At 40.8% G+C, this 26,967-nt stretch overlaps 1 protein-coding gene across 1 annotated transcript in view; it reads left to right on the forward strand.

The window, feature by feature from the left end:
* Positions 1-25,945, forward strand: part of LOC137378057 (ankyrin repeat domain-containing protein SOWAHC-like) — a 38,387-nt gene extending 12,442 nt beyond the window's left edge. Inside the window, exons 3-5 of the mRNA XM_068048117.1 lie at positions 8,659-8,731; positions 11,606-11,701; positions 17,859-25,945. Of these exons, the coding sequence (XP_067904218.1) occupies positions 8,659-8,731; positions 11,606-11,701; positions 17,859-18,043 (354 nt within the window). The 3' untranslated portion in view covers positions 18,044-25,945. The remainder of the gene's footprint in view (positions 1-8,658; positions 8,732-11,605; positions 11,702-17,858) is intronic.
* The last annotated feature ends 1,022 nt before the right edge of the window (positions 25,946-26,967 follow it).

Here is a 26,967-nt window from a genome sequence, read left to right on the forward strand (position 1 = left end):
TAAACTTTTAATTTAAAAGTGAAATTTCAGTGCGTTTTGCTTCCTGGTTTTCTGTCTATGAGAATACTTCAACGTGATTCACTGTTCACCCTGCTTTTTTTAAATTCATTCACGGGATGTGGACGTCGCTAGCTAGGCCAGCATTTATTACCCATCCCGAATTGCCCATGAGAAGGTGAGCTGCCTTCTTGAACTGCAGCAGTCCTTGGGGTGTAGGTACAGCAACAGTGCTGTTAGGATGGGAGTTCCAGGATCTTGACCCAGCGACAGTGAAGGAACAGCAATATAGTTCCAGGTTATGATGGTGTGTGACTTGGAGGGGAACTTGCAGGTGGTGGTGTTCCCATGCATCTGCTGCCCTTGTCCTTCTAGGTGATAGAGATCGTGGGTTTGGAAGGTGCTGTCGAAGGAGCCTTGATGAGTTGCTGCAATGCATCTTGTAGATGGTCACACTGTTGCAATTGTGCATCGGATGTGGAGGGAGCAAATGTTGAAGGTGGTGGATAGGGTGCCAATCATGTTTTGTCCTGAATGGTGTCGAGCTTCTTGAGTGTTGGAGCTGCACCCGTCCAGGCAAGTGCAGAGTATTCCATCACACTCCTGGCTTGTGCCTTGTGGGTGGTGAACAGGCATTGGGGAGTCAGGAGGTGAGTTCCTCGCCACAGAATTCCCAGCCTCTTACCTGCTCTTGTAGCCACAGTATTTATGTGGCTGGTCAAGTTCCGTTTCTGGTCAATGGTGACCCCAGGATGTTGATAGTGAGAATTCAGCAATGGTAATGCCATTGAACGTCAAGGGGAGTTGGTTAGATTCTCTCTTGCTTGAGATGATCATTGCCCGGCACTTGTGTGGCGTGAATGTTGCTTGCCATTTATCAGCCCAAGCCTGGATGTTGTCCAGATCTTGCTGCATATGGACATGGACGTAGGGAGGGGCGAGGCCATAGAGGGATTCAAAAATAAGGATGAGAATTTTAAAGTCGAGGAGTTGCTTGACCGGGAGCTAATATGGGTCAGCAAGCAAAGGGGTGATGGGTGAATGGGACTTGGTGCAATTAAGAACATGGGCAGAAGATTTTTGGATGACTTCAAGGTTATACAGGCTAGAATGGGTGGCCAGCCAGAAGTGCATTTGAGTAGTCAAGCCTAGAGATAACAAAGGCCTGGATGAGGGTTTCAGCAGCAGGTGAGCTGAAGTGGGGCTAAGTCGAGCAATGTTACGGAGGTGGAAGTAAGCAGTCTTAGTGGATATGTGGTCTGAAGCTCACCTTGGGGCCAAGTATGATACCAACGTTGCGAACAGTCTGGTTTGGCCCCAGACAATTGCCAGGGACAGGGATGGAGCCAGTGGCCCAGGAACGGATTTTGTAGCACAGACCAAGGACAATGACTTTGGTCTTCCCAATAATTAATTGGAGGAAATTTCTGCTCACCCAGTACTGGATGTCGGATAAGCAGTCTGATAATACAGCAACAATCAAGAGAGGTAGTAGTGAGATAGAGTGGATGTCATCAGTGTCCTTGTGAAAACTAACATGGCTTTCAGATGCTGTCACTGAGGGGCAGCCTGCAGATCAGAAATAAGAGGGGACCAGAGATAGATCCTTGAGGGACGCCAGAGATAACAGTGTGAGAGTGGAAAGAGAAGCCATTGCAGGATACTCTGGCTATGATTAGTTAAATAAGAATGGAACCAGGCAAGTGCAGTTCCACCCAGCTGGATGAGAGTGGATAGACATGGAGGAGGATGGCGTGGTCAACCATATCAAAGGCTCCAGACTGGTTGAGAAGGATGAGGAGAGATGGTCTACCTTTCTCACAGCCACGTAGGAATTTGTGAGTTTGACAAGCTGTTTGGTACTGTGTGAGACGGAAACCTGATTGGAGGGATTCAAACATGGAGTTTTGGGAACGATGGGCTTGGATTTTCAACCTAGTGAAGGCTGTACAATGTGTAGGACATTTTATTGTGAGCTTTAAAGGAACAGGAGTGGAAAGATTAGGTATGCACTGGCCATAGTATTACTGATAAAGTAGTCAACAAAGATGGTTGTGAGAAAATGATAGATGAGTGGCTTGAAGTGAGAAAGTGATTAACTATTAGATGGCCAGTTGTTTATTCTGTCCAGGTATCCTGAGCTCCTTGCCGTTTTTACTTTCTGATTGCAGCTTCTGCTACTGTTTGAGCCATTGGGCTGTATTTTCCCTCCGGGGTGGGAAGCAGAGTTTGGGTCTATCTATGGGTCCTGAACCCGACCCCGGGTGGAAACAGTCACTCACCTGTGATTTTCACCAGGGTGGCCAATTAATGGCCTGGAGACAGGTTCGCTGTCCAATTAAGGATGGCGGGTGGGCTCTCGAAGCCAGAAGGCCAGCCAGAGGCCTTCCAGCTTGAGAGAAGCAACAGGCTGTAATGGAAGGTAAGTTTTTTTTTTTTTATTCTTTCATGGGATATGGATGTCACTGACCAGGTCTGCATTTGTTTCCCATTCCTAATTGCTCTTGACAACTGAGTGGCTTAGGAGGCCATTTCGGAGGGCACTTGAGTCAACCACATTGCTGTGGGTCTGGAGTCACATATAGACTAGACCAAGTAAGGATGGCAGATTTCCTTCCCTAAAGGACATTCGTGGACCAGATGGTTTTTATGACAATCAATGATAGTTTCATGCTTACTGCTCCCCACCCCCAACCCAATCCCTGCAAAAACAGCCTGGAGGCATGATGAAGCCGGGGAACCGGCCAGCGGGTCTCACTTTTGGCCCTGACCACCTCTGATTCGAAACGGGCCGAAAATCTAGCCCACTGTTTTTGTTTTGTTGCTCCTTCGCAGCTTTTAGAGAAGAAACTCAAGTACTGAAATATTTTCAGTTACAAGTGATATACTGAAGGAGGTTGGTTAATTAGTTGAACCCTTGCCACTTTCATGGGGGCTTTCACAGCTTGCCAGATGGAACTCATTGTTGAATACTGAACGAATGTGGCATAAAGATTTCTTCTGACTTAGGGTATTTAATCCACCTTTATTGGCTCTTTCAATATACTGAATAAAATTGTAGTTGAATTGAAATTAAAATTAATTCCTTTTTTTTCTTTCATTGCTTCCTGCCAACTGATGGATAAACGCAGCATGTAAGTTCAAGTTTGTTTTAACAATATTGTTTTGAGTAATTATTTTCTGTTACGAAGGAAGTTTTATTATATTCAGCATGTTAAATTAAGTACTGAACACATGTGATTGCTATTACTTTAAGGCAGTATTTTGTTTTTCTCCCTTGCAAGTTTTCTCTGCCAGTTGTCTCCTCTCCCCTCCTGAAAATATTGAATCATTGTTAGGCATGGCTTCACTAATATGGTCACCCTCTAGTACCTCACTCTTGGCCCTCATTCAACAGGTTATTCAGTAGTAAGTGATATCCAAGCCGAGCTTGATTCCGGCTTCACCTACTATTTGTGCATAAGAACATAAGAAACAGGAGCAGGAGTAGGTCATACAGCCCTTGAGCCTGCTCTGCCATTCCGTAAGATTATGGCTGATCTGATCTTGGCCTCAAATCCACATTCCTGTCTGTTCTCCGTAATCCTCGACTCCCCTATAATTCAAGAATCTGTATCTCAGCCTTGAATATGTTCAGTGGCTCAGCCTCCACAGTGCTTTGGGGTAGAGAATTCCAAAGCTTGATGCCACTCTGAGAGAAGAAATCCATCTTAAATGGACAGCCCCTTATTCTAAAACTATGCCGCCTAGTTCTAGATTCCCCCATGAGAGGAAAAATCCCCTCAGCATCTACCCTGTCAAGCCCCCTCAGAGTCTTGTATGTTTCAATAAGATCACCTCTCATTCTTCTAAACTCCAGTGACTATAGGGCCAACCTGCTCAACATTTCCTCTTAAGACAACCCCTTCATCCCAGCAATCAACCTGGTGAATCTTCTCTGAACTGCCTCCAATGCAAGTATATTCCTACTTAAATAAGGAGACCAAAACTACGCAGTGCTCTAGCTGTGGTCTCACCAACACCCTGTACAGTTGTAGCAAGACTTCCCTACTTTTATATTTCATCTCCTTTGTAATAAAGGCCAACATTCCATTTGCCTTCCTTATTGTATTTGCATGCTAACTTTTTGTGTTTCATGTATGAGGGCACTCGGATCCCTCCATACTGCAGCATTCTGTAGTCTCCCTCCATTTAAATAATATTTTCCTTTTCTTCCTACCGAAGTGGATAACCTCACATTTTTCCACATTATACTCCATATGCCAAATTTTGCCCAATCACTTAACCCATCTATATCCCATTGCAGACTCTTTGGACAGGATTTTCCTGTAGGTTTCTGAATCGTGCTGTCAGAAGCCCACACTGTGTTGGAAACAGTCACTCAACTGCCCCCGATTTGGCAAATTAGTGGCCAGAGGGTGGGCTCGCCATTCAATTAAGGACAGCAGGCGAGCCTTCTAAGCTGGCGGGCCAATCATAGGCCCTCTTGCATGAAAGCAGCAGCTGGATGCCATGGCAGGTAGGTGAGGGAGAGAACACCTCAGAATGGAGGCGCTGTCCCTCCATAAAAGATGGCCTTTGTAGCCAGGCCAGCACTGTTGTGGGGGGTAGGCCTTCACCAGGGTGGCCTGTGGCTGCTGCTGAACACAGGCAAGCAGGAGGGGCCTGCTGGAGTGTGGGCCCGCTGGTCTGCTGCTAGGAGGCTGTCTACAGGTAGCTAAGCTGCCCCCACTGCGTCCAGTTGGCCTTTTTCATTAGGCCTCAACAGGCCTTTAATTACTTAATTGGCTACCTGCTGCTTGTGGGTGGACAGCCCTGGTATTCCCCTTCTCCCCCCTCCCCCAGAATCCAGGAAAATGGCCTGGGAGTAGGATGGAGCCAGGGAACCGGCACATAGGGCCAGCAGTGCAAAATTCTGCACCTGCCTGCCTCCGTTCCTAGCCCCGGTGGGGGCTAAAAATCCTGCCCTTTGTGTCCTTCTCACAACTTCCTTTCCCATCTATCTTTGTATTGTCAACAAATTTGGTTACAATGCACTTTGTCCCTTCTTCCAAATTATTAATATAGATTATAAATTGTTGAGGCCCCAGCACTGAACCCTGTGGCACCTCACCAGTTATAGGGTTGGATTTTGTTCCCACCCTGCTATTGGGGGGTGAGGGGGCAGGGTGGGTGAGGGCGGAGCATGGGGGGGGCGAGGGGGGAGCATGGGGGGGCCTCTGCCGTACGGGAGGTCACCTTGGATAATGAGGTGGGCAATTCATGGCCCATGGAGGAGCCGCTGCCACCACCCCCAACACAAGACCTCCCTTCACCTGGACCGAAATCTCATTACCCACCCACTCCTTCCAGACTGGCCCCGGCAACCCCACCTCACCTACCTCTGGACCGGGTTCCAACACTGGGCCTGAGACCGAGGCCTCTGCAGTCCACCGCTGTTGGTGGCGTTGCCAATACTGTTGAGTTGCCGACCCTGTGATCGGCTGGCAGCTCTTGAGGGTGGGATCCCCATCCTCATTAAGTGTTTAAAGGGACGGGGATCCCACCACCTTCAACATTGACGGCCAAAGACCGGAGGATTGCTCCGGGGTTCCCTCCAACTTTTCGACCTGGTGCCGGGTCCCCCATCTCATGCACAAAATCCAGCCCATGGTTTGTCAATCTGAAAGTGACCCATTTATCCCAACTCTCTGCTTTCTGTTAGGTAGCCAATCCTCTACCCATGCTAAAATATTACCCCCAACAACCCTGAGCTCTTATCTTGTGCAGTCACCTTCTATGTGGCACCTTATCGAATGCCTTTTGGAAATCCAAATGCACTACATCCACTGGTTCCCCTTTATCCACACTGCTTGTTACATCCTCAAAGAAGTCTATTAAATTTGTCAAACACTATTTCCCTTTCATAAAACACTGTTGACGCTGCTTGATTATGTTGTGATTTTCTAAATGTCCTGCTACTACTAATGGATTCCAACATTTTCCCAATGACAAATGTTAGGAATGGGCAGTGATTAGGCATGATTTGTTTTTGGACCCTCCCAAATTAGGGCCACTGAATCACCCTTGCAGCAGCTTCTCTAATTCTTCACTAAATAAAATAAGTAGTAGCTGGTACCTTGGTGTATAGTTTGTCTAATAATAGCAGTGGCAGCACTGAATGTTGATTATTCACATGAGTTACATATTTACAAAATCACAAACTTAGAGCAATTTTGTAACTGCAGAAGTATAGCTTTGAATTCTCCATTAGGTCTGTCTTTGAACCCAACATCAAAGTTAGCATGCAGGTATAGCAGTCTGAGTTGAGAAACTCAGATTGTAAGGGAAGAACAGACTGAGAGGTTGTACTTCCCATTGCACTCAGGAGGACTGCACAGGGCGGCACAGTGGCGCAGTGGTTAGCACCGCAGCCTCACAGCTCCAGCGACCCAGGTTCAATTCTGGGTCCTGCCTGTGTGGAGTTTGCAAGTTCTCCCTGTGTCTGCGTGGGTTTCCTCCGGGTGCTCCGGTTTCCTCCCACATGCCAAAGACTTGCAGGTTGATAGGTAAATTGGCCATTAGCAATTGCCCCTAGTATAGGTAGGTGGTAGGGAAATATAGGGACAGGTGGGGATGTGGTAGGAATATGGAATTAGTGTAGGATTAGTATAAATGGGTGGTTGATGGTCGGCACAGACTCGGTGGGCTGAAGGGCCTGTTTCAGTGCTGTATCTCTAAACTATTCAGCTAAAAAGCAACATTGGTAGTGTTGTGGTGATCCTTGTTGGCAGCCACATTTCTCCCCCCCCCCCCCCCCACCCCCTTATCCTTTTCCTAGCTCAAAGGTGATCATCTAATTGCAAAGGGAAATTACCTCTAAATACTTGAAATCTGTTACAATTTCACATTTAAGGAAAAGGTTGAAATATAAGGTGAAATATATTAGTCCACAGTGAAGAATTAATGATCGTGACACAATCACTGCAGGGTTACTGATTGATAATCTACTCCATGTCACTGGGCAGCAACATATGTCATATGGAGAGATTAGTAGTGGTCAGTACTGCCTAAATGGGGTTATGCTTTAGAATCATGTAATGTTATAGCACAGAAACTTGTCTTTGGCCAATTAAGTCTATGCCTCTACTTTTCTCCACCTAGTCTAACTCCAACTTCCTCACTGCCAATGATTAATATTCCTCCTCCTCAAAAAACTTTCTAATTCATGGACTCTGCCTCAATAGTATGTTTATGGCAGAATTCCACAATATAATCACACACGAATTTTTTTCTAAACTTTTTTTTGTGATTATCTTAAATTAGTGCCCTCTTGTTACCATTTTACCAGCTAGTGAATTGTTCAGATTGAAACATATTTCCCCTTCACTCACTTCTATCTCCCTTGGTGTTCAGTTTGATTTCGGCATTAGGAAAGATTGCCTAGGAATTCCAGTGAAGATGAGCATCTTCAATATGACGGAATGACTCATATTGGAAAAAGAAGTCTGGAAAAATACTCACTGTTGCAAATTAAACTCTTGAAGGAGCATTTTGTTTAATTAAAGTTATTTTTTTTCTCCCTGCCTATGGTGATCATCTTGCCTTCTGCTTCTGTTACAGGGAGTGAGTATTGCATTTTTTTGTTATTTTACATTGATGGTTAAGTTATGCCATTACTTTGCTTTTTACAATCACTGAATTACTATTAAAGGAATTGTATGTACTAATACAGTATTTTCCAGTCTACATAAAGTGCTTTATATCATGAACTGATGTGTAGGGATAAGATTGCTGCAATGTTTGCATGTACTTTTTTTACCCTTTGTGGATCTTGGTTAATGTTAAACCAGATTGTTTTGTTGGTATACATAGTTTTAACAGAAAAAAACTTTGAGAAACCTTTCTCCCAGTGAGAGAGAAATAAGAGGCGAAATGTCCAATGTTTTGATCGTGATACATTTTAACACAGTTCATCACTGCAGAGTGGTGGTGTAATTAAATGAAAAAAGGATTGCCAGACACTTTCATAAAGATGGTGCCCCTTCACAGCCTGCAATGCTGTAACAAAATTCAAGCCTATCTCAATTTAACAACAAAGGTAACATTTTTACAATAAGTAAGCCTGGGTAGATAACATACAAGTTTTTAAAGTAATTTTATAACTTTTTAAGTGAACACATTCATATGCTGCATTGAATTATTCTTGTTTCATTTAATTTTGTTGAAATATTCTGCAAGAGTATACTAGAGGGTTTATAAATCTGTCTATCCAAAATTCCTGTTGTAATGAGTGTTTCACAAGGCCCCCCCTTATGAAATGAGGCTTTAAATAATTTGAGAGGGGGATTTAATATTAGAAATTGTGGTATGTCTGAAGTTTGAGTGAGTGTAGGTGGCAACTAAGGGGAGAAAGTCATCGCCTTTGAGAAACTAGTTCCTCACAAAGTCTGTTGTTTTACACTGAACAAGATTGTTGAGGTAAACATGATGCCTTCAGTTCATGTGACTGCCATGCTGACAGCTTTTTTTTCCTTACTGTGACAAATGACATTCTATGGAAATATCTGTCATCTGCTTGATAGTTGGATAAAAAGGTTTTCCATTATTCCAACAAAACATCTTTGGCTGGGCAGGTACTAGCAAATACACTTGAAATAAGAATCACTATTGTTTTCCCAGGGTTACACACCACTGCATATAGCAGCCCTCCATTCCCATGTTGACATCATGGACCTTTTAATTCATAACTATGGTGAGATTCCTGCTGAATTATGTCTATTGCAGTAATATTTTATTGCTGAATTCATTGCTGTCAGATGTGAAAAGTAACTGTTTTGGTCTAGAATTCTGAAGTATAGAAATCTGTTTCTTTATGACAATCTATAATATATAACATACTGTGGATAACATAAAAATTAATTGATCAAATATTGAGAATTTTGTCTTGTAGTATTCATAAAATATTAAACTGGTTTTTTTGCCTTGTACAATTTTTAATTACCTAAGTCACAAGGAACCACTTTTCTAATGTTTGAACTGTAAACAATGGATTTCCTAGAAGGATCTGAAACTGTAATTCAATCAGTGGAATAATAATGCCATTGTAAAAGTATACATCATTTTTCGATACCTTAAACTACTCTAATACTCTTAACGTTTCTAGCTATTTGTAGTTTTACATCATTTATATGCCATAGGGTTGTGGTTTTCAAGTTGTGACCTGTGGGTCTAATGTTGTAAAACCTCTATAGAAATGTTCTGTTTTTTTTTCCATCTCCCATCAAAATTCTCTCTCTCTTACTGCAAGGTATTGATTCCTTGCAGTACAGTTCCATAATTTTTGGTCATCCTCTAGTGCTGCACTGTTTAGCTATTACACACTTGTGAGGTTTAGTACTAAGGGTATGTTTGTGGGAGGCACTCATCTGACATGGGAGATGTAATTAACAGCTGAATCAGTGAGCGGTTTTTCCGCTTCATATCCTAGGGGCACTGAAGCCAATTTTAACCAGACTGGGATCAGTTAACTCCGATTGAGTCAGCAAATATCACTCGGCAGTGGTAGAGACATTAGGATTGGACTCAACAAGGCTGCGTTAGGGACAGTGACTACTGGAGGGTGACCACCTACACTCCAATGAGGAGTCAAAGCTTTAAGGATAGGAGTGGAGAAAATTAGCACACATCAGGTTGGGTTCTCTGACCGTGCTGGTCAGTACTGCCACTTCCATTATTAAAGTTTCCTGCTCAGTTTCTGAGTTTATGCCGTTTCTCACCATTCCAGTTTTCTGTTCTGGTGATGGAGCTTTTTTGTGTAGCTTATCATAAAATGTGGTAGAAATTTTACTGATTCAGTTTTTGATGCATTATTTATCACTTTTAATGAAGCTGCTGTCAGTGTTCAATTGGATAAAAAATTGGCTTATGGACAAAAAAAAGCGAGTCATGGTAAATAAAAGTAATATACTGCGGACGCTGGAAATGTGAAATAAAAACAGAAAGTGATGGAAATACACAGCAGGTCTGGCAGCATCTGTGGAGAGAGAAACAGAGTTAACATTTCAGAACACTTCTGATGAAAGGTCACAGACCTGAAACGTTAACTCTGTTTCTCCCTCCAAGACGCTGCCAGTCGTGGTAACTGGTTGTTTTTCAGACTGGAGGCTGGTAGACAGTGGTGTTCCTCTTTTACGCTAGTTTGCTGATATAATTCTCAGGAAATTTTGACCTAGGTTCCCATCAGCAAGTTAATTCTAGAAAACTGTATATTTTAATATAATTTCTGTGTAAGTGCTATGCAGAAAATTCCAGGCCTATGTGCCATTCCTGGACTCTCACCTTCAGCCAAGTACAAACAAACCCAGTCCAAATATTCCAACAATATTGAATGAGGGTAGATGTATTCTACATTCATGACATGTATGTTTTCAGTATTCTGTGCTGTGTTTATTGTCGCTTTCATTGTCACTAAGTTTCAGAAATAGAAATCCATCTTATTCACATTTCCACATTATGGTAGATTTTATCATCTTGTACGTTTTGGTCAATTTTAAGATGGTAATCTAATATTGGTGTTCATATTGCAAACATCAACCACTTAAATTTTGGTTTCAAATATTCTTAATTCCTTGCTTGGATTAATATATTGTAATTCGTTGTGAGTTGCTCATTGTTTTCTATTGTGTCCCTTTGTATTGTATCTTCATTATTAAAACATAGCTACGCACCTTGGTACCTGTTGAAATATCCAAATATTTGCAGAAAAATGTTTAATTTGTTTCTGTTCACTTTCCCTATCTTCCAATTTTACCTCCTCTTTCGATCCCCTTGTTGCTTTTTTTCTTGTGCATCTGTCCTCATCAAGCTAAAGGATGGTGCTACTGGTCTCTCTACTTTGAACCCAGACACAGCCTCAAGTACTCCTAGGTCAGGTATGGATTGGGCCCATTGGAAGGCAGGGTATCCCTTTTAATTACCATAACAATCTTTAGAAGAACACCACCACACCCCACCAAACCCTACTGAACTACTGTGACTCTTGTGCTTTGATATACCTTGTCGCATTTTTGAATTTGAAGCCATTTTGTGTTCAAGACTCTTGCCCACTGATAACTAAAGTTACTGTTACATGAAGGCACCACAGCTCCAGTTTAGCCACAGTCTGAGGGCAGAGGGATTGTGTACTGTAATGGGGCATGAACGGGTGCAGAGATGGATCCTACAGTCTATTTTCTGCTTTGAACTGAGACACAGCCTTGGGTTAGGTGTGGATTAGGCCGCATGTAAGGCAGAGTTTTCATAGTTACTGTAATATACCAGATGAGCATCTCCTACTGTTCTTTTCTGGTTATAGTGCTGTAAAAACTTTATTATCAAATGGTTTCAGATTATTTTGAACAATGTTACTAAAGTATTATTGAATAGTCTAATATATTCCAGTTGATATAATCTTTCCTAGCTTCACTGTAACAAGAACTTTGGCCAGTTAACACGTAGAGTGCTGTCTGCACCATTAACACTAAAGCATGTGGTTGAAATGCTTTAATGCTATACTTATTTGCCTACTGGTCAAAAGAAATTTTGTGAACAGCAGAGTGAAATACCATGTATTTTTGATTTCAAACAGGTGCAAAAACAAATGTGAGAGACTACAGTGGACGGTTTGCATCCCACTATCTGAAAGACAATGATGACTCTGCTGACTGCTCAAATGTCTCTTCGCGTAAGCTTTTCTTCTACCATTGGTGGTGTTGTTGGCTGAATCTTGTCTTTGCTAGTTGTCTGATTCATCTTCATAATATGCTATTTTTTTTTTAAATTAAATGTTTTAAATTCAATATCATTGTAATCCACAGTGTATTGACATTGACTTGACTATTCAGATAATCAGATAAGTCAAGACATCTGAGAAATGAACTGTTTTACAATGCATTTTGTGAAAGTTAATCCAGTCCCACTAGTTCCTTTAGCCAAAACTAAAACAACTTTTGTGATACATATACAGAAACATGTAATTGGGTTGCACAGGCACCAATTTACCCTTGGACTGTGCAAATGATAAATTTGTTATATGTGCGTATTATGTTGATAACCCTACATACCAGTGGTTTATGATAATTAAGCAGTATTTGTGAGTTTATAATGCCCACAACAAATATAATTTATTTTCATTAAAATCTTCATTTTCTTCCCCCCCCCTCCCACCCTCCCAACACCTCTCAATGGCTAAGCTGAATAAAGTAGTGAATAGCTGAACCACGCGTTTCTGGAAAATCCCAGATTCAGTTTTTGGCCTGCGCTATGTTAGCTGATTTTGGCTCAGGGCGGTAGTACAGATAGCTACAACTGGTGTTGTTGCCAGTGAATTAGAGGAGTGGAAAATCACACAGGTTTTCCACTACAATCACTATCCAGCTGTCCCTGTTGGAAATACACATTTCTACATGTCTGGTTAGGACTGGACTGGACAGACCTTGGCTGTGATGACTCCTGCAGCTGAATAGCCAAGTGAAACATACTGTCTAGGCTCAGACAGGAAGAATTATTATTTATTTGGGGCAGCCAACATGCATGCAAAATTACCTTAACAAAGGGTGTACAGCTTCATTTATACAGTATACAGTACAGAGACATCTGTGTTATGGGTCTTTGTCTTGTGTTTAAAAATATAATAGTTTGTGCTTCTTCAGAACACTTGTAATTGTGGATGGCTGTGTGGGCTGCGTGTTATTTTAGTTGTTGTCTGTTACAAGTACATTTAAAACCCTTGCAATGCAAAACTAGGCACACCTGAGCTCAATTTTTCCTCAATTGGTGTTAATGCACACCCAGCAAGCATCATTGGATGGTGATCAGGAGGCTGCTGTGGCAATATTAGCGCAAGTTATTGCTGCTCCATCTGAAGCCAGCTATCTCTGGCGATCAAACATGGAACAAAGTATTGCTCTTCCATCCAGCCTACAGCTTCCAGTTTGGTTTACTGATCATTGCCACCATTCCCACTACTAAGGCTGTAGAAAAAGGGAGAGAACAAATACTGATGATCATAGGAATGAGTGGATAAAAGATTTGGGGCTCATTAAAGGAGATGCATCAGAAAAAGATAGAAAGAGATATTTGGGAGCAGTTGTGTACTGTTTTCAATGGAGGTTGGCATTGGATGGGCTTGCCCACTATTGATCCAGTGCAGCTAGTTTTTACATGCATATGAATTACAAAATGCACTGCAATATAATTAGAATCAGCTCGAGTGGAACAAATGCCAGCAAGGACTGGTTGGGCCAAACAACCTGTTTCTGTGCTGTATATTCTATGTAAAATGAATTTGAATGAAGTGCCTCTTAATTACTGATGTTTGATTATGTGAATTTCTGTAGGATTGGCTGTCTCTGACGCTGTGTTTTGCAATACGAGGAAGATCTTTAATTAAGATTGCATGTCAGTCCTCAATCAGTTCGTAGCAATTTTTTCTAACTTGTGGGTTCAAGACCCATGCCAGAGACTTGAGCACAAATTTCAGTTGACAATACGAAAGTGCTGCACTGTCCGAGGTGCTGGCTTCTGGATGAGATGTTAGACCAAGAGGTCTTCCCGGGGAGAGTTCTCCTTGATGTCCTGGGCAATACTTATCCCTCAATTAACATCACCAAAACAAATTATCTGGTCATTATCACATTGGTATTTGTGGGACCTTGCTCTGCAGATATTTGCTGCAAGGTTTCATACATTCCAACAGTAGCTGCATTTCATTGGCTGTAAAACACTTTGGGACGTCCTAAGGTCATGCTATATATTCCATTGAGGAAGAAAGACTCTACCAGAAGGGTGCATCATCTGTGGCTAACTAAGGAAGTTAAGGGTGGTATCAAAAATTGAAAGAACCAGGATGACTTTTAAAAACAAAAGGGAAAAATTGGAGTATGAGAGAAAACTAGCAAGAAATATAACAGGCAGTAAAAGCTTCTACAAATATATAAGAAGGAAAAGAGTAGCTAAAGTGAGCATTGGGTGAGACTGGGGAATTAATAATGGGAAATGATGAAATGGCAGAGGCTTTGAACAAGTATTTTGTATCCGTCTTCGCAGTAGAAAACACAAAAAGCATCCAAGAAGAGTAGAAATCAGGAGGAACTTAAAACAATCACCATCACTGGAGAAAAAGTAATGGGAAAACTAATGGGACTAAAGGCTGACAAGTCCCCTGGAATTGATGGTCTGTATCCAAGGGTCTTAAAGGAAGTGGCTGCAGAGATAGTGGATGCATTAGCTATAAACTTCCAAAATTCCCTAGATTCTAGAAAGGTCCCAGCAGATTACCGCAAATGTAACACCTCTGTTCAAGAAGGGAGGGAGACAGAAAGCAGGAAACTATAGGCCCGTTAGCCTAACATTGGTCATTGAGAAAATGAGAGAATCCATTATTAAAGAGGTAGTAGCAGGACATCTAGAATACAATCAGGCAGAGTCAACATGGTTTTGTGAAAGGGAATTTGTGTTTGACAAATTTATTAGAGTTTTTTGAAGGTGTAACAAGCAGGGTGGATAAAGGGGAACCAGTAGATGCAGTGTAGTTGGATTTCCAAAAAGCATTCGATAAGGTGTTACATAAAAGGTTACTACACAAGATAAGAGCTCATGGTGTTGGGGGTAATATATTAGCATGAATAAAAGATTGGCTAACTAACAGGAAACAGAGAGTTGGGATAACTGGGTCATTTTCAAGATGGTAAACAGTAACTAGTAGGGTGCCGTATGGAACAGTGCTGGGGCCTCAACTTTTTACGATCTATATTAATGACTTGGATGAAGGGACCGACTGTATTGTAGCCAAATTTGCAGACGATACAAAGATAGGTAGGAAAGCAAGTTGTGAGGAGGATACAAGGAGTCTGCAAAGGGATATAGATAGGTTAAGTGAGTGGGAAAAAATTTGACACATGGAGTATAATGTGGGAAAATGTGAGGTTGTCCACTTTGACAGGAAGAATAGAAAAGCGGAATATTATTTAAATGGAAAGAGACTGCAGAATGCTGCAGTACAGAGGGATCTGGGTGCCCTTGTACATGAATCTCAAAAAAGTCAGCATGCAGGTATAGCAAGTAATTAGGAAGGCAAATGGAATGTTGGCCTTTATTGCAAGGTGGATAGAGTATAAAAGTAGGGAAGTCTTGCTACAACTATACAAGGCATTGGTGAGAGTGCACCTCGAGTTCTGGGTACAGTCCTGGTCACCTTATTTAAGGAGAGACATACTTGCACTGGAAGCAGTTCAGAGAAGGTTCGCTCGGCTGATTCCTGGGATGAGGAGTTTGTCTACTGAAGAAAAGTTAAGCAGGTTAGGCCTATACTCATTGGAGTTTAGAAGATTGAAAGTTGATCTTATTGAAAGGTTGTAAGATTCTGAGGGAGCTTGACAGGGTAGATGCTGAAAGGATGTTTCCCCTCGGGGAATCTAGAACAAGGGGGCATTGTTTCAAATTAAGGGGTCTCCCATTTAAGACAGAGATGAGGAGGAATTCTTCTCTCAGAGGGTCATTAGTGTTTGGAATTCTCTTCCCCAGTGAGCAGTGGAGGCTGAGTCATTGAAGATATTCAAGGCTGAGTAAGACAAATTTTGATTGACAAGGTAGTCAAGGGTTATGGGGGGCAGGCAGGAAATGGGAAATGCCACAATCAGATCAGCCATGATCTTATTGAATGGCGGAGCAGGCTTGAAGGGTTGAATGGCCTACTCCTATTTCTTATGTTCTCATAAATGCAAGTCTTTTTTTTTTCTTCTAAGATGGCCTGTTAACCTGAGCAGATTCATCAAATTATTTTCTGTGAATTTCTATTCCGATGGTGTATTTTAGTTTTAGTTTTCATAAAATGTGGCTTACATTATTAAAGCCAGCTAAAATAATCAGTAATAAAGCCTATCATTATTGTAACTTACCATGGTGCAGTACATGTAAATTCTGTTGGGATGACAATGCGTAGCTGTCAGTAAAGAATGTGGTGATAACACACATATATAATGCTTCAGATATTTTATTTTGACAGATGTAAGTGCATGTTGCTGTCAAGAGCCCATATTTGTAAGTTATTCCAACAGAACTTGAATTGCCACTAGAGAATTTCCCTCCTTCCATTTTCCCATCCATAATGCACTGATTGCAATGTCTCAGTTTGTTGTTTCACAGTTTTAGGATAAAGTCTAATATGAGGCTATTGCAATATTTTGTAAAGGTGCAATAAAATATTGGGTATCTTGATATTGTTGCAAATAGGCCAGTCCCATATTACTGTAAACATGGTTTGACTTTATAACGTCCAGTTGATTTGCGTGTATTAAGTTTCATTTATTTTCAGCTGTGCCAATAATTGGGGTATTCCATCTGCACACAAAAAAAAGCTGGCTCTTCATCTGCCTCATACTCTAGATGCAACATCCTACTGATACATACGAACATGAGCATCCAAAGCAATTCAATACCTGGGTTTACTCTTCTGATTACAGCGGGATGATGTGGCATTTGTTGCTATTTGAGTTATTTTGACTAATAGCATGTGAATTATATTTTTAAACATGCTAACCTGTTCTGGGACTGGTCCAGTGTTAAAACAATATTGGCCTTAAAGTGCTGATGATCAAATGTAATAACAGTAAGCCACATCTATTCTTAAGCTTTAAATAGATAAGCTGCTGTCGGGTCCTGCAAATTCCAGTATCTTGGGGCTAGCTATTTTTATAAACTTTTCATCTCCCACACCACAACATTGAAACAAGCAATTATTACAGTAATATAGGTATTTTATTGTCATGAGTCATTGTTGCTGTAACAATGCAATATTAAAACATTTTAAAAATCAAAACACGTTCAATGCAATCTCCAGTTTTCTTTTATCCATTTCTCCGTTTTTAAAAAGTTTTTAACCAATGAATCTTTTCTGGGGTCAACTTGACCTTCCAGGCTGTTTAATTTAAAATCTATTTCTTTACCTAATCTTCTCCGCCTTACAAATTCCACTGTCCATTATAGTAGGGAGCCTAATCGAAGTTATTATCTTTGACTGAAAATTGGCTTCAAAAGCCACTTTCCAACCAGTCAGTCTAACAGTGTGAAGATTGATCTGGTCACACAATTGCTTGTCAATAATTTTGCCACTTACATTCTTGGATACACAGATTCCTAGCTGGGATATTTAGTTGACAGGTGTAAACTAAACCTCACCCATATATTATAACCCATTATGTGTGCTGCTGGTCAGTGAATATCGATAGGCTATTTGACCATGTGGACCTCACAACCTGACCCTCACCCAAATTATATCCTAACATGAGGTCCTAGCTTCAAAGGAGGCAGGGAGAAAAGTTCAATTTTTTTTTTAATTCAATTAAGGTCAAATGTAAATTGATTTGACAAAACAGATAACAGATATTTGTGTACTACACTGAAGAACATGCTCCTTGGCAGTATAGTAAAACCAGTTTTCTAAGCTGAAAATGACCTAATTTTATGTTAAAATTTTCGATAGGCTACATCTGTTGATTTAAAGTCTCATAATTCTAATTATGAGGTCATTCATTTTTTTTTTAGTCACCTGTGGCATTTAAATGCTTAATTCGAATTACTTGGTAATTTGAATTTTAGAGGGTGGAGCCAACCAAAATTTGACTTAATCAGCAGGAATTTCCCATGAATATGGTGTTCAATTTAAAAAATAGATACTATGTATATGATTGTGTTTGCATACGATCTTTGCTTTTTGGACAATCTTTTTCACATTACTATTTGTGGTTTGCTTTGAATTACTACTATACAGCCTAGCAGTAAATTTGCTGCCTCCTCTGCACTTTTTATTCAGGTGGTAACTGATCCCCTTTCTCACATTGTAGAATTCCAGCAGTCCCGAGGAGAACGAAAGAACCGAAAACTTGCTGGGCTCTTCCTGCCAAAGAGCTATGGAAGCAGTAAAAAGAATTGGGGTTCAGTAGAGAATCTGACAATGGAAGACAAAGATGGCTCCATATTCCTGTCTGTACCGACATCGTACAAAGCTGTTCGCAAGTTCTCCAGATAAGGCACTTCAGTAAACTAGAAAGTGTGACTTGAATAAGTCAGAGGACCTATTAAAGTATTGTTTTTATGAACTGCATGTATTTTGACTTATTAAATTAATACCAATGTTCACAGCAAGTTAACTTTCATAAGCAATTGTATTTTAGGGCCCTATTTTCCCACTGTATAACGTTGCTACACACGTAAACCAGAAGAATCCTCCCTACTAGAGTGTAATTTAATGTTACGTAATGGCAGGTTAATTGGTTTCACAAATGCAAAGTTAATTTGCACATATTTTCATGTTTGTTTTTTGCCCCTGCCTCCCATCATTAGGGCAGGAGTGGGAAACCTTGCTCATAGGCTAGAACGGTCATAATTACTGAAATTAACGGGTTGTGGTTGAGGGGGGTGGTGGAGTGCTGGTTTAGGAGGTGTATTTGGATTGTGTGCCGGTTTTGATATGTTTTCCCTTTCTGTAGCGCTCCTAAGATTTCCTTTGAACCCACCTTATTTGCAGTCCACACATTTGAGCCTAGATTTTGAGTTGAGGAGAAGCTGAACATTTAAACAACTCTCTTTCAGTGCCTGTAAGAATAATCATCCAGGCAATTGAAAGACTCCAAAAAAGCCCTTACATCCAAGTAATGTTGATGTACACTTCACCCAGTTATTTTGTTACGTTACAAGGGATGGTTGCTAACCCAACATTGTGGTACTCCATTCTTCCATAAATCTGTTATCCATGTAGCTCCCAGTGGCTCAGTCATGAGCACGTATGATGTCTGACTGTGAGGACAATGATTTGGCTCTATCATGCTGACCTCTAGGGCAAACAGCCTCACTATACAGTTTTGTCACACTTGAGGATAGTTGTTTGGGAAGGCACTGGAAGGTACATACACCCATTGCATCATATCTTAACCATAATCAGGGACTTTGGGAAGAGGAGAGAACCAGAGTGAAACCTAGAGTAGAAAATAAACCCATTGTGGTTTACATATATTTAGGGGATAAAGATTTATAGTTTTGTCTGACCTTCTGCATAGATTTGTGGCTGACCAATTCAGGAAAAATGGGCCCCTTGATATTCAAATACTAACAATTGTATTTCAGAGTTAATCTGCAAGAGGGCCAAATTAGTTGAATGTAACATGTGCACTCTAATATAAAATGTGTGGAAGTCTAATTGCAGAGACATGAAACATGACTACACTGGGTGTTTCTCCTGTTAATGATAAAATAAGCTTGCTAGAATGTTGAGAGTATATACTCACATTATTGCCTATTCATTGTTTTTCCACACAAAGCTGCAATAATGTACGTAATTATATCCTTTATGCTTTTGTAAAGGGATAAATATGTCACCGAGTGTAAATGTGATGTAACCTCATTTACACTTAATTTTACAATTATGCTTAGGCTGTAATTACATTCAGCTACTGGTTTCATATGAGGTGGGACGTGCATTTGGTAAACTGGATTTATACTGATTACATTAAGATCAACCTCACCAGAGTTATTCTACAGCTGGTGCAAATTTAAATTTGAGACAGTCTCTTGGCAAATGTGTCATGCTACTTGGCTTTAGTGCTCCTTGCATCATATCAGGCTCTGATAGCCAAGTTGACATTCTTTTGCATCAATTCCTACCTGAAACAGTTTTTCAATGTAAAAGTGACATACAGTATAACTGCAGCTTTAGAGTTATGAAGAGGAGTCTCTCTACTTGACTTCACAGTATTAACTTATTTTGAATCTATATTTTGCTACATTAATGCTGTACCTGAGTTCGCATGCAAGGAATTGAGTTGTACAGGTTCTCTGTATACTGTTTGGATATGAGCCTCTGCCACCAAAGTAAGATTTCAGTATCACTAAGTTTCCAATTATTTAGTATCAACTTCAAAATGTAGACAGATTGAGCCTAGAATGGATTCTTCAGATGGCTTTAAACATATATTTTTCATATATTGAATTAACATGTACTGGATGTTGAAGTACCTCTTGATGCTTTACTTTGTAATTCCATTGAGTGGTGTACAACTGAGCTATGCCGACCAGAACAATCTCAAAACAGATCCCTGCTGTTTTATTGGGTTGGTCGATTTAATAGGCAGCAGTGAGGTACTGCCGGTCACTACCCAGTGGTTTTACTGAACGTCCACAAGTATGGATGTAAAGACAGGACAGAGTCAGGCTCAGCTGAGATGGTCCACAGTTCAAATAAACAAGCAACACATGGCTCATATATGGAAAATGTCCACTTAAATGAGGTGCCAGAAAACTAACTTTCTGGAGTCCTACCATGGTGTGAGTCACAACTTTCAGGAATTGATGGGATAACAGGAAAATCAGAGGAAATGGGTTATTCAGTTTGATATTGAAGTACAACTGTTCTGTATCATGAAGCAGTAAATAGCAAGGACAGTAGAATAAAAGACTGTAGGAATGCTATGTTTATCCTGCCAAATGTTTTTGTTCCATGCAGTTACAAAATATGCAGAGGTTAATTAGTTCGGAGCTTTTTCAAAACATTTTCTTCTAAAAGCTTTGCTTTTAATGAATGTATTTGTAAAATTGCAGTAGTGAGTGATGATGTGGCCTTTGCCATAAGTGGGTGCTGTAGAAAAAATATTTCTACTTTTCAAATTATCCTTTTCAAATGAGTTGTTATTTGAGCTAACTGTGGGGTGGAGATTGGAAGGTTTGTTGGGGACTGTATTTATTTCAGTACTTCTTTGCAAGGGGATCGGAGTACAAGAATAAGGAAGCCTTGCTTCAATTGTACAGGACTTTGGTGAGACCATACCTGGTGGACGTTGTGCAGTTTTAGTCTCTATATTTAAGAGGGAGATACACGCATTAGAAGTAATATGGCGAAGGTTCACTGGATTAGTTCCTGGGATAAGAGGGTTCTGCTATGATGAGAGGCCAGGTAAATTGGGTCTATAGTCTCTGGAGTATAGAAGAATGAGAGGGGATCTCATCGAACCAAACAAGATTCTGAAGGGGCTCAATAGGGTAAGCACTGAGAGGTTTGGCTGGGGAATCTAGAACATGGGGGCACAGTCTCAGGGTAAGGGACTGAGCATTTAGGACTGAGATGAGGAGAAATTTCTTCACCCAAATCTGTTGTAAATCTTTGGAATTTTCTACCCTAGAGGGTTGTGGATGGTCCATCATTGAATACATTTAAGGCTAAGATAGACAGATTTTTAGGGAATCAGCATATCAAGGGATATGGGGAGCGGGCGGGAAAGTGGAGCTGAGGCTGAGGATCAGCCATGATCGTATTGAATGGCGGAGCAGGCTCAAGGGGCCGTATGGTCTACTCCTGCTTTTTCTTCTGTTCTTGTGTTCTTATGTACCAGGTGACAAGCTCCGTGAGAGCAATTTCTTGGCAGACTCCAGCCTCCGAGTCAAAGTGACATCTTAATTCAAAGCCATTGTGCTCCAGAACCCTGCCATGACCAGTAGGTAGCTAGGATTAGCCATTCTGGAAAACGCCTTGTCCAATTAAAAAAAAAATTCTAAAACATCAAAGCTAGATTGGAAATACATAAATATCTAACTGTATGAAATAAAATGTGCATATCGCCATGTAACTCCTGGTCTAACAGCATCCTGTAAGACAGGGGATATCAGAAGATTTGTGGGAAATAAAGGTTATTGCTGGCTCTAAATTGTTTGCACTTAGCACCAGTTTTTTTACTGTTAACAGCAGAGTTGTTATGTGATCTGAGGTAGTCTCCAAAGACCTGAATTGTAAACTCTGTTATCAGCCCCCTACATTCATTAGAGGACTTGGTGTAAGATTATGCCAGCTCATGTAATGATTTTATCCATCGTGTGATGGTGCATTGTATTTTGAATTGGGGAAACTGGGTGATGTGGAAGAGCAGAGAGATATGGAGGCTCAGGTTTGCAAAATATTGTAAGCAGCACCACTCATGGAAAATGCCATAGAAAAAGCTAATGGAATATTGGGTTTTATGGCAAGTCATTTGGAATATAAAGTTAAGATGGAAATCTAAATTTATATAAGCCCCTATTAAGATCTCAGTATTGTGCAGTTCTGAACTGCACACTATAGGGAGAATGTTGAGGCAATAGAAAGGATACGGCACAGATTCACTAGGATACTACCTGTTATAAAGAAATACAAATGCAAAGGAACATTTGAAAAATTAGGGCTGTTTTCATTAGAACAGAGGAGATTAAAAGGTGATTTGATGGAACAGATGGGTCATAATAATTAGAAACAGACTGTTTCCAGTGATTGAAGGGACTAGAATGAGGAGACATAGATACAAGATTAAATGTGAGAGATTTTAGGATAGAGCAGAGGAAACATTTTTACGCAAAGGACTGAGGTGGTAAAATCCTCTACCAGACTAGGTGGATTAACCAGGGACTATATCAACATTTAAGAATAGGTTAGATCGATAGTTAAAGGAAAGGGAAGTAAAGATATATGGAAGCGGAAAGAGCATGTGGAATTAAGACTGATGTTTATGTTGAGGACAAGCACAAATACAGACTGGTTGGGCAAACACCTGTTGCTGTGTTGCAATTTCTGTGAGATTAACAAAATTGCGTGGTTACAGCAATTAAATTATAAGCTGATTATGTACTGCAGAGACCATGTCATCGAATCTGTATTAATAGCAAAGGAAGGTGGAACTTACTCATACTGGGAGGATGAAGAATATTAGGTTTCATTATTTCCTTAATAAGTGTTAATGGGGCAAGTTCTATAACAGGCAAGCAATCTGCTCCATCAGATTACTGCCCATGTGGTGAAGGTGAAAATTTACCTATTGACAACATCCTTTTTTTAAAAAATATACGATTTCCCAATCCACATAATTCTAATATTGATGCGCAACAGAATACCAGTATAATTTTACAAGTAAATGTTGAATTAAACAGCTGTTCTTGAGAACAAATGTTTTTGCTGCCTGTTTGTAAAACCTGCAAAATGTAGTAAGGAATACTAGGAACCATAATAATCTGGCATCATATTGCTGTAAATTGTTTGAGAATAGAATCTTACAGTAGAAGGAGGCCATTCAACCCATTATACCTGTGCCTGCTCTTTGAAAAAGCCAGTTAGTGCAGCTCTCCCACTCTCCTCATAGCCATGCATTTTTTCCATTTCAAGTATATATCAAATTCCCTTTTGAAAGTTATTATTGAATCTGTGTCCGCCACTCTTTCAGGCAGTGCATTCCAGAATACCTTGCTGCATAAAAAGAATTCTCTTCTAACTCAAGTCCTTCTTCCAGTTATGTTTACCCTGTGTCCTCTGGATACTGACCGACCTGCCAATGGAAATAGTTTCTCCATATTTACTCTATCAAAGAAACTCACCGTTTTCAACATCTTTATTATTAACCTTCTCATCTCTAAGAATAAAAATCTCAGCTGCTCTAGTCTCTCCACATAACAAAAAATTTTCAAAAGCACATTATATGTTCTTTCTAGAATCTAAAATACGGGACACAGTCTCAGGATATGGGCCAATTATTCAGAACTGAGATGAGGAGAAATCACTACACTCAAAGGGTTGTGAATCTTTGGAATTCTCTACCCCAGAGGGTTGTGGATGCTCCATCATTGAATACATTTAAGGCTGGGATAGATAGATTTTTGGTCTCGCAGGGAATCAAAGGATATGGGGAGCCACAGGAAAGTGTAATTGAAGCCCAAGATCAGCCATGATCATATTGAATGGCACAGCAGGCTCAGTGGGCCATATGGTCTACATCTGCTCTTATTTCTCGTGTTCTTTTGAAAACTGCGTCCATGTCCACTTGTAAGCTAAAACCCAGCACCTCTTTCGACCCCTCCACTGTCACTAAATTGTCAGCCTGCCTGTCTGACATCCTGTATGGAATGAGCAGAAATTTCCTCCAGTTAAATATTGGGAAGATCAAAGCCATTGGGCTGAATTTTGTCAGCCCTCTAGGGACAGGCAGGGTGGCGTGGAGACCCATAAAATAATGAGGAAGGGTGGATGGAGTGCCTATCACCTTCCTGATGCTATTCAATTTAGTCAGGGGCGGGGAAGGCCTAGGAAGCCTTCCTGCCCAGAAGTGAATTGAGGCCCTTAAGTGGCCAATTAATGGCATTTTACCAGCAGTACCATGGAGGGGCCCCCAACAGCAAAGGCCACCCCGGTGCCAATACCACCCTGCCACCTCTCACCAGGGCCTGCCTGAATGGTCCCGGCGAGCCCACACCCACTAACCTGCTCTCCGAGGGTCCATGGCTTTTCCTGATCCTGGACTTCTTGTAGTACCAGCAATGGCCACTGTTTCCAGTGGTACTGCTAAGCTGCTAGCCTTCTGATTGGCCGGCAACTCAGAGGTGGGAGCCCGGCACCAGGCAGTTCATTGCCTGAGTGCGATAAAATGCAGCTAGGAGTTCCTCTTGCCTTTCTGGTCAGGCGTTGGGACCCCTGCCAGCTGCATAAAATTCAGCCCATTGCCTTAAGCCCCACTACAAACTCTGTCCCCTAGCCACTGACTCCAAACCACTCCTTGGCAACTGTCTTGAGGCTGGACCAGACTGTTAATAACCTGAGTATAATATTTGACCTCCGAGCTTCCAACCACATATCTGTGTCCTCACTAAGATGGTCTATTTCCACCTCCATAACATAGCCCAGTTCTGCCCCGCTTCTACTCATCTGCTGCTGAAACCTTCATTCATGCCTTTGTTACCTCTAGACTATTCCAATTCACTCCTGGCTGACCTCCCACCATCTACCCTCCGTAAACTTGAGGCCATCCAAAACTCTGTTGCCTGTGTCCTAACTTGCACCAAGTCCCATTCACCCATCACACCTGTCCTCGCTAACCCACTTGGCTGCCAGTTAAGGACCAACTCAATTTTAAAATTCTCATCCTTGTTTTCAAATCCCTCCACAGTCTTGCTCCTACCTACCTCCCTAATCTCCTGCAACCCTCCAAACTATCTGTACTACTCTAATTCTGGCCTCTTGTGCATCCCAGTTTCAGTCACTCCACCATTGATGGCCTTGCATTCAACTGCCATGACCCTAAGCTCTGGAACTCCCTCCATAAACCTATCCATCTCTCTACCTCTCTTTCCCTTCTTTAAGATGCTCCTTAAACTCTACCTCTTCGACCAAGCTTCTGGTCATCTGCCCTAATATCTCCTTTTGTGGCTCAATATCAAATTTTGCTTTATAACACTTATGAAGCAGCTTGATAAGTTTTATTACATAAAGGTGCTATATATATATATATATATATATATATATATATATATATTTATATATACACACACACACATGGGTTGTTCTCTGTCATTACTACCTATCCTGCATTACTGCTATTGCAGCTCTTAAATGGTTAATATTTTATTAAATCAGTTGTTATTGACTCAAAATCTTGTCTTTTTTAAGTAAAGGACAGGTACATGTGGTGTTTACAGAGAATATATTTGTAAATGGGGACCCAGTAAATGGAATTGTTCATTAAATGGAGCATTTGCTCTAACTAGTTAATTTTATATATAATGCAATGAAAAAGTGGATAGCTTTACTATTCAGTCCATAGTTGCCACACGACATGTGTTCCTCAGCCAGTGCTGTAATTGATCCCAAGTAGAGGCAGAAATACTTGGTGGCTCAGCAAACTTCACAAAGCTGTGCTTTTCAGCTTTTGTTCATCTGTATTTTATGCTAGGGCAGGTCAGTTTTCTTTCTGGTAAATCAGTAATTGTTAAAGTCAAAATGTCTACAACCAGTTGTTAAATCAACAAAAAAGCAATGTACTGCGGATACTGGAAATCTGAAATACAAAGACAAAATGCTGGAAATACTCAGCATGTCAGGCAGCATCTGTGGAGAGAGAAACATATTATACCAACAAATTGTGTTATTTGTGTTACCAATCTTAAATAAAGTTATATTTACATATTAAAACTTGATGTTTTTTTCATGGGAAAAATTCCATTGTATTTCTTCTGTTTGGTTTATTTTCTCCTCTTCTGTTTTAGGACAGATCCTGCAAATGAGGCAGCTCTTTAGCCAAAGCCTTCTAGCCAAAATAACTATTAATTGGCTTCCAATATGTGGCTGAACTAGGTGATTTATCCACCAGTTTATCATCTGCAACCAGGCCAAATTCATAATCATTGATGTGAAGGAAAGTCCCAGGTATGGTCCCTACTTTCCTCTTGGTTTCCCCTAAGCAACCTACAATTGACCATAGCAGCCTATGCTGGAGTTGTGTGATGTGAATGCTGGGTGAGGAACAACTGCCACCTTTGGGACTGTACTTTAGTAAGGGGACAAAGCCTTCAAGAAGAAGTGGAATATCAAAGAAAAAAATCAGGAGCAAGCCTACAACAAACCACGAGCAGAGCATCGGAGCCCAATATAACCACTCTCAGTACATTGAAACACATTATACCACCACATTACACTGTTGCGAACCTAATACTTGTCTGCACTATTTCAATGCAGACAGTAGCTGTTTATTTGATAGCAGTTGATTGTAATAATAGCAGCGATCAGGAATTTAATAAGTAGATGTGCTAAATATAGCACACTGAAGGAATGAAACCCTTTGTACTTTAGCTGTGTATTTGTGTAGTTGGACTTGAGTGTAAAAATAATTATTCAGTCTCAGTTTATTATTTTACTTAAGAAAGGTCATCTTCATTTTCACAATATAAAGTGTTGCCCACCTACCAGAGGTGAAAGGATTAGACTTTTGAGAACCACGTGTTTTAAATCCCTAGCTCCTCTTTCTGCTTATGTGTTACTGTTCTTTGTTATCTTGCTTATCAATGTGAGGTAAAGAAAGAACTTAACATTTATATAGCACCCAGTGAAGTTCCAAAGCACTTCACTGCCAATAAATAAATTCTGAAGTGTAGTTGCTGTTGTTTTGTAAGCAGATCTGG

Source organism: Heterodontus francisci, chromosome 16 (genome assembly GCF_036365525.1).
Source record: "Heterodontus francisci isolate sHetFra1 chromosome 16, sHetFra1.hap1, whole genome shotgun sequence".
Taxonomy (NCBI): Eukaryota; Metazoa; Chordata; class Chondrichthyes; order Heterodontiformes; family Heterodontidae; genus Heterodontus; species Heterodontus francisci.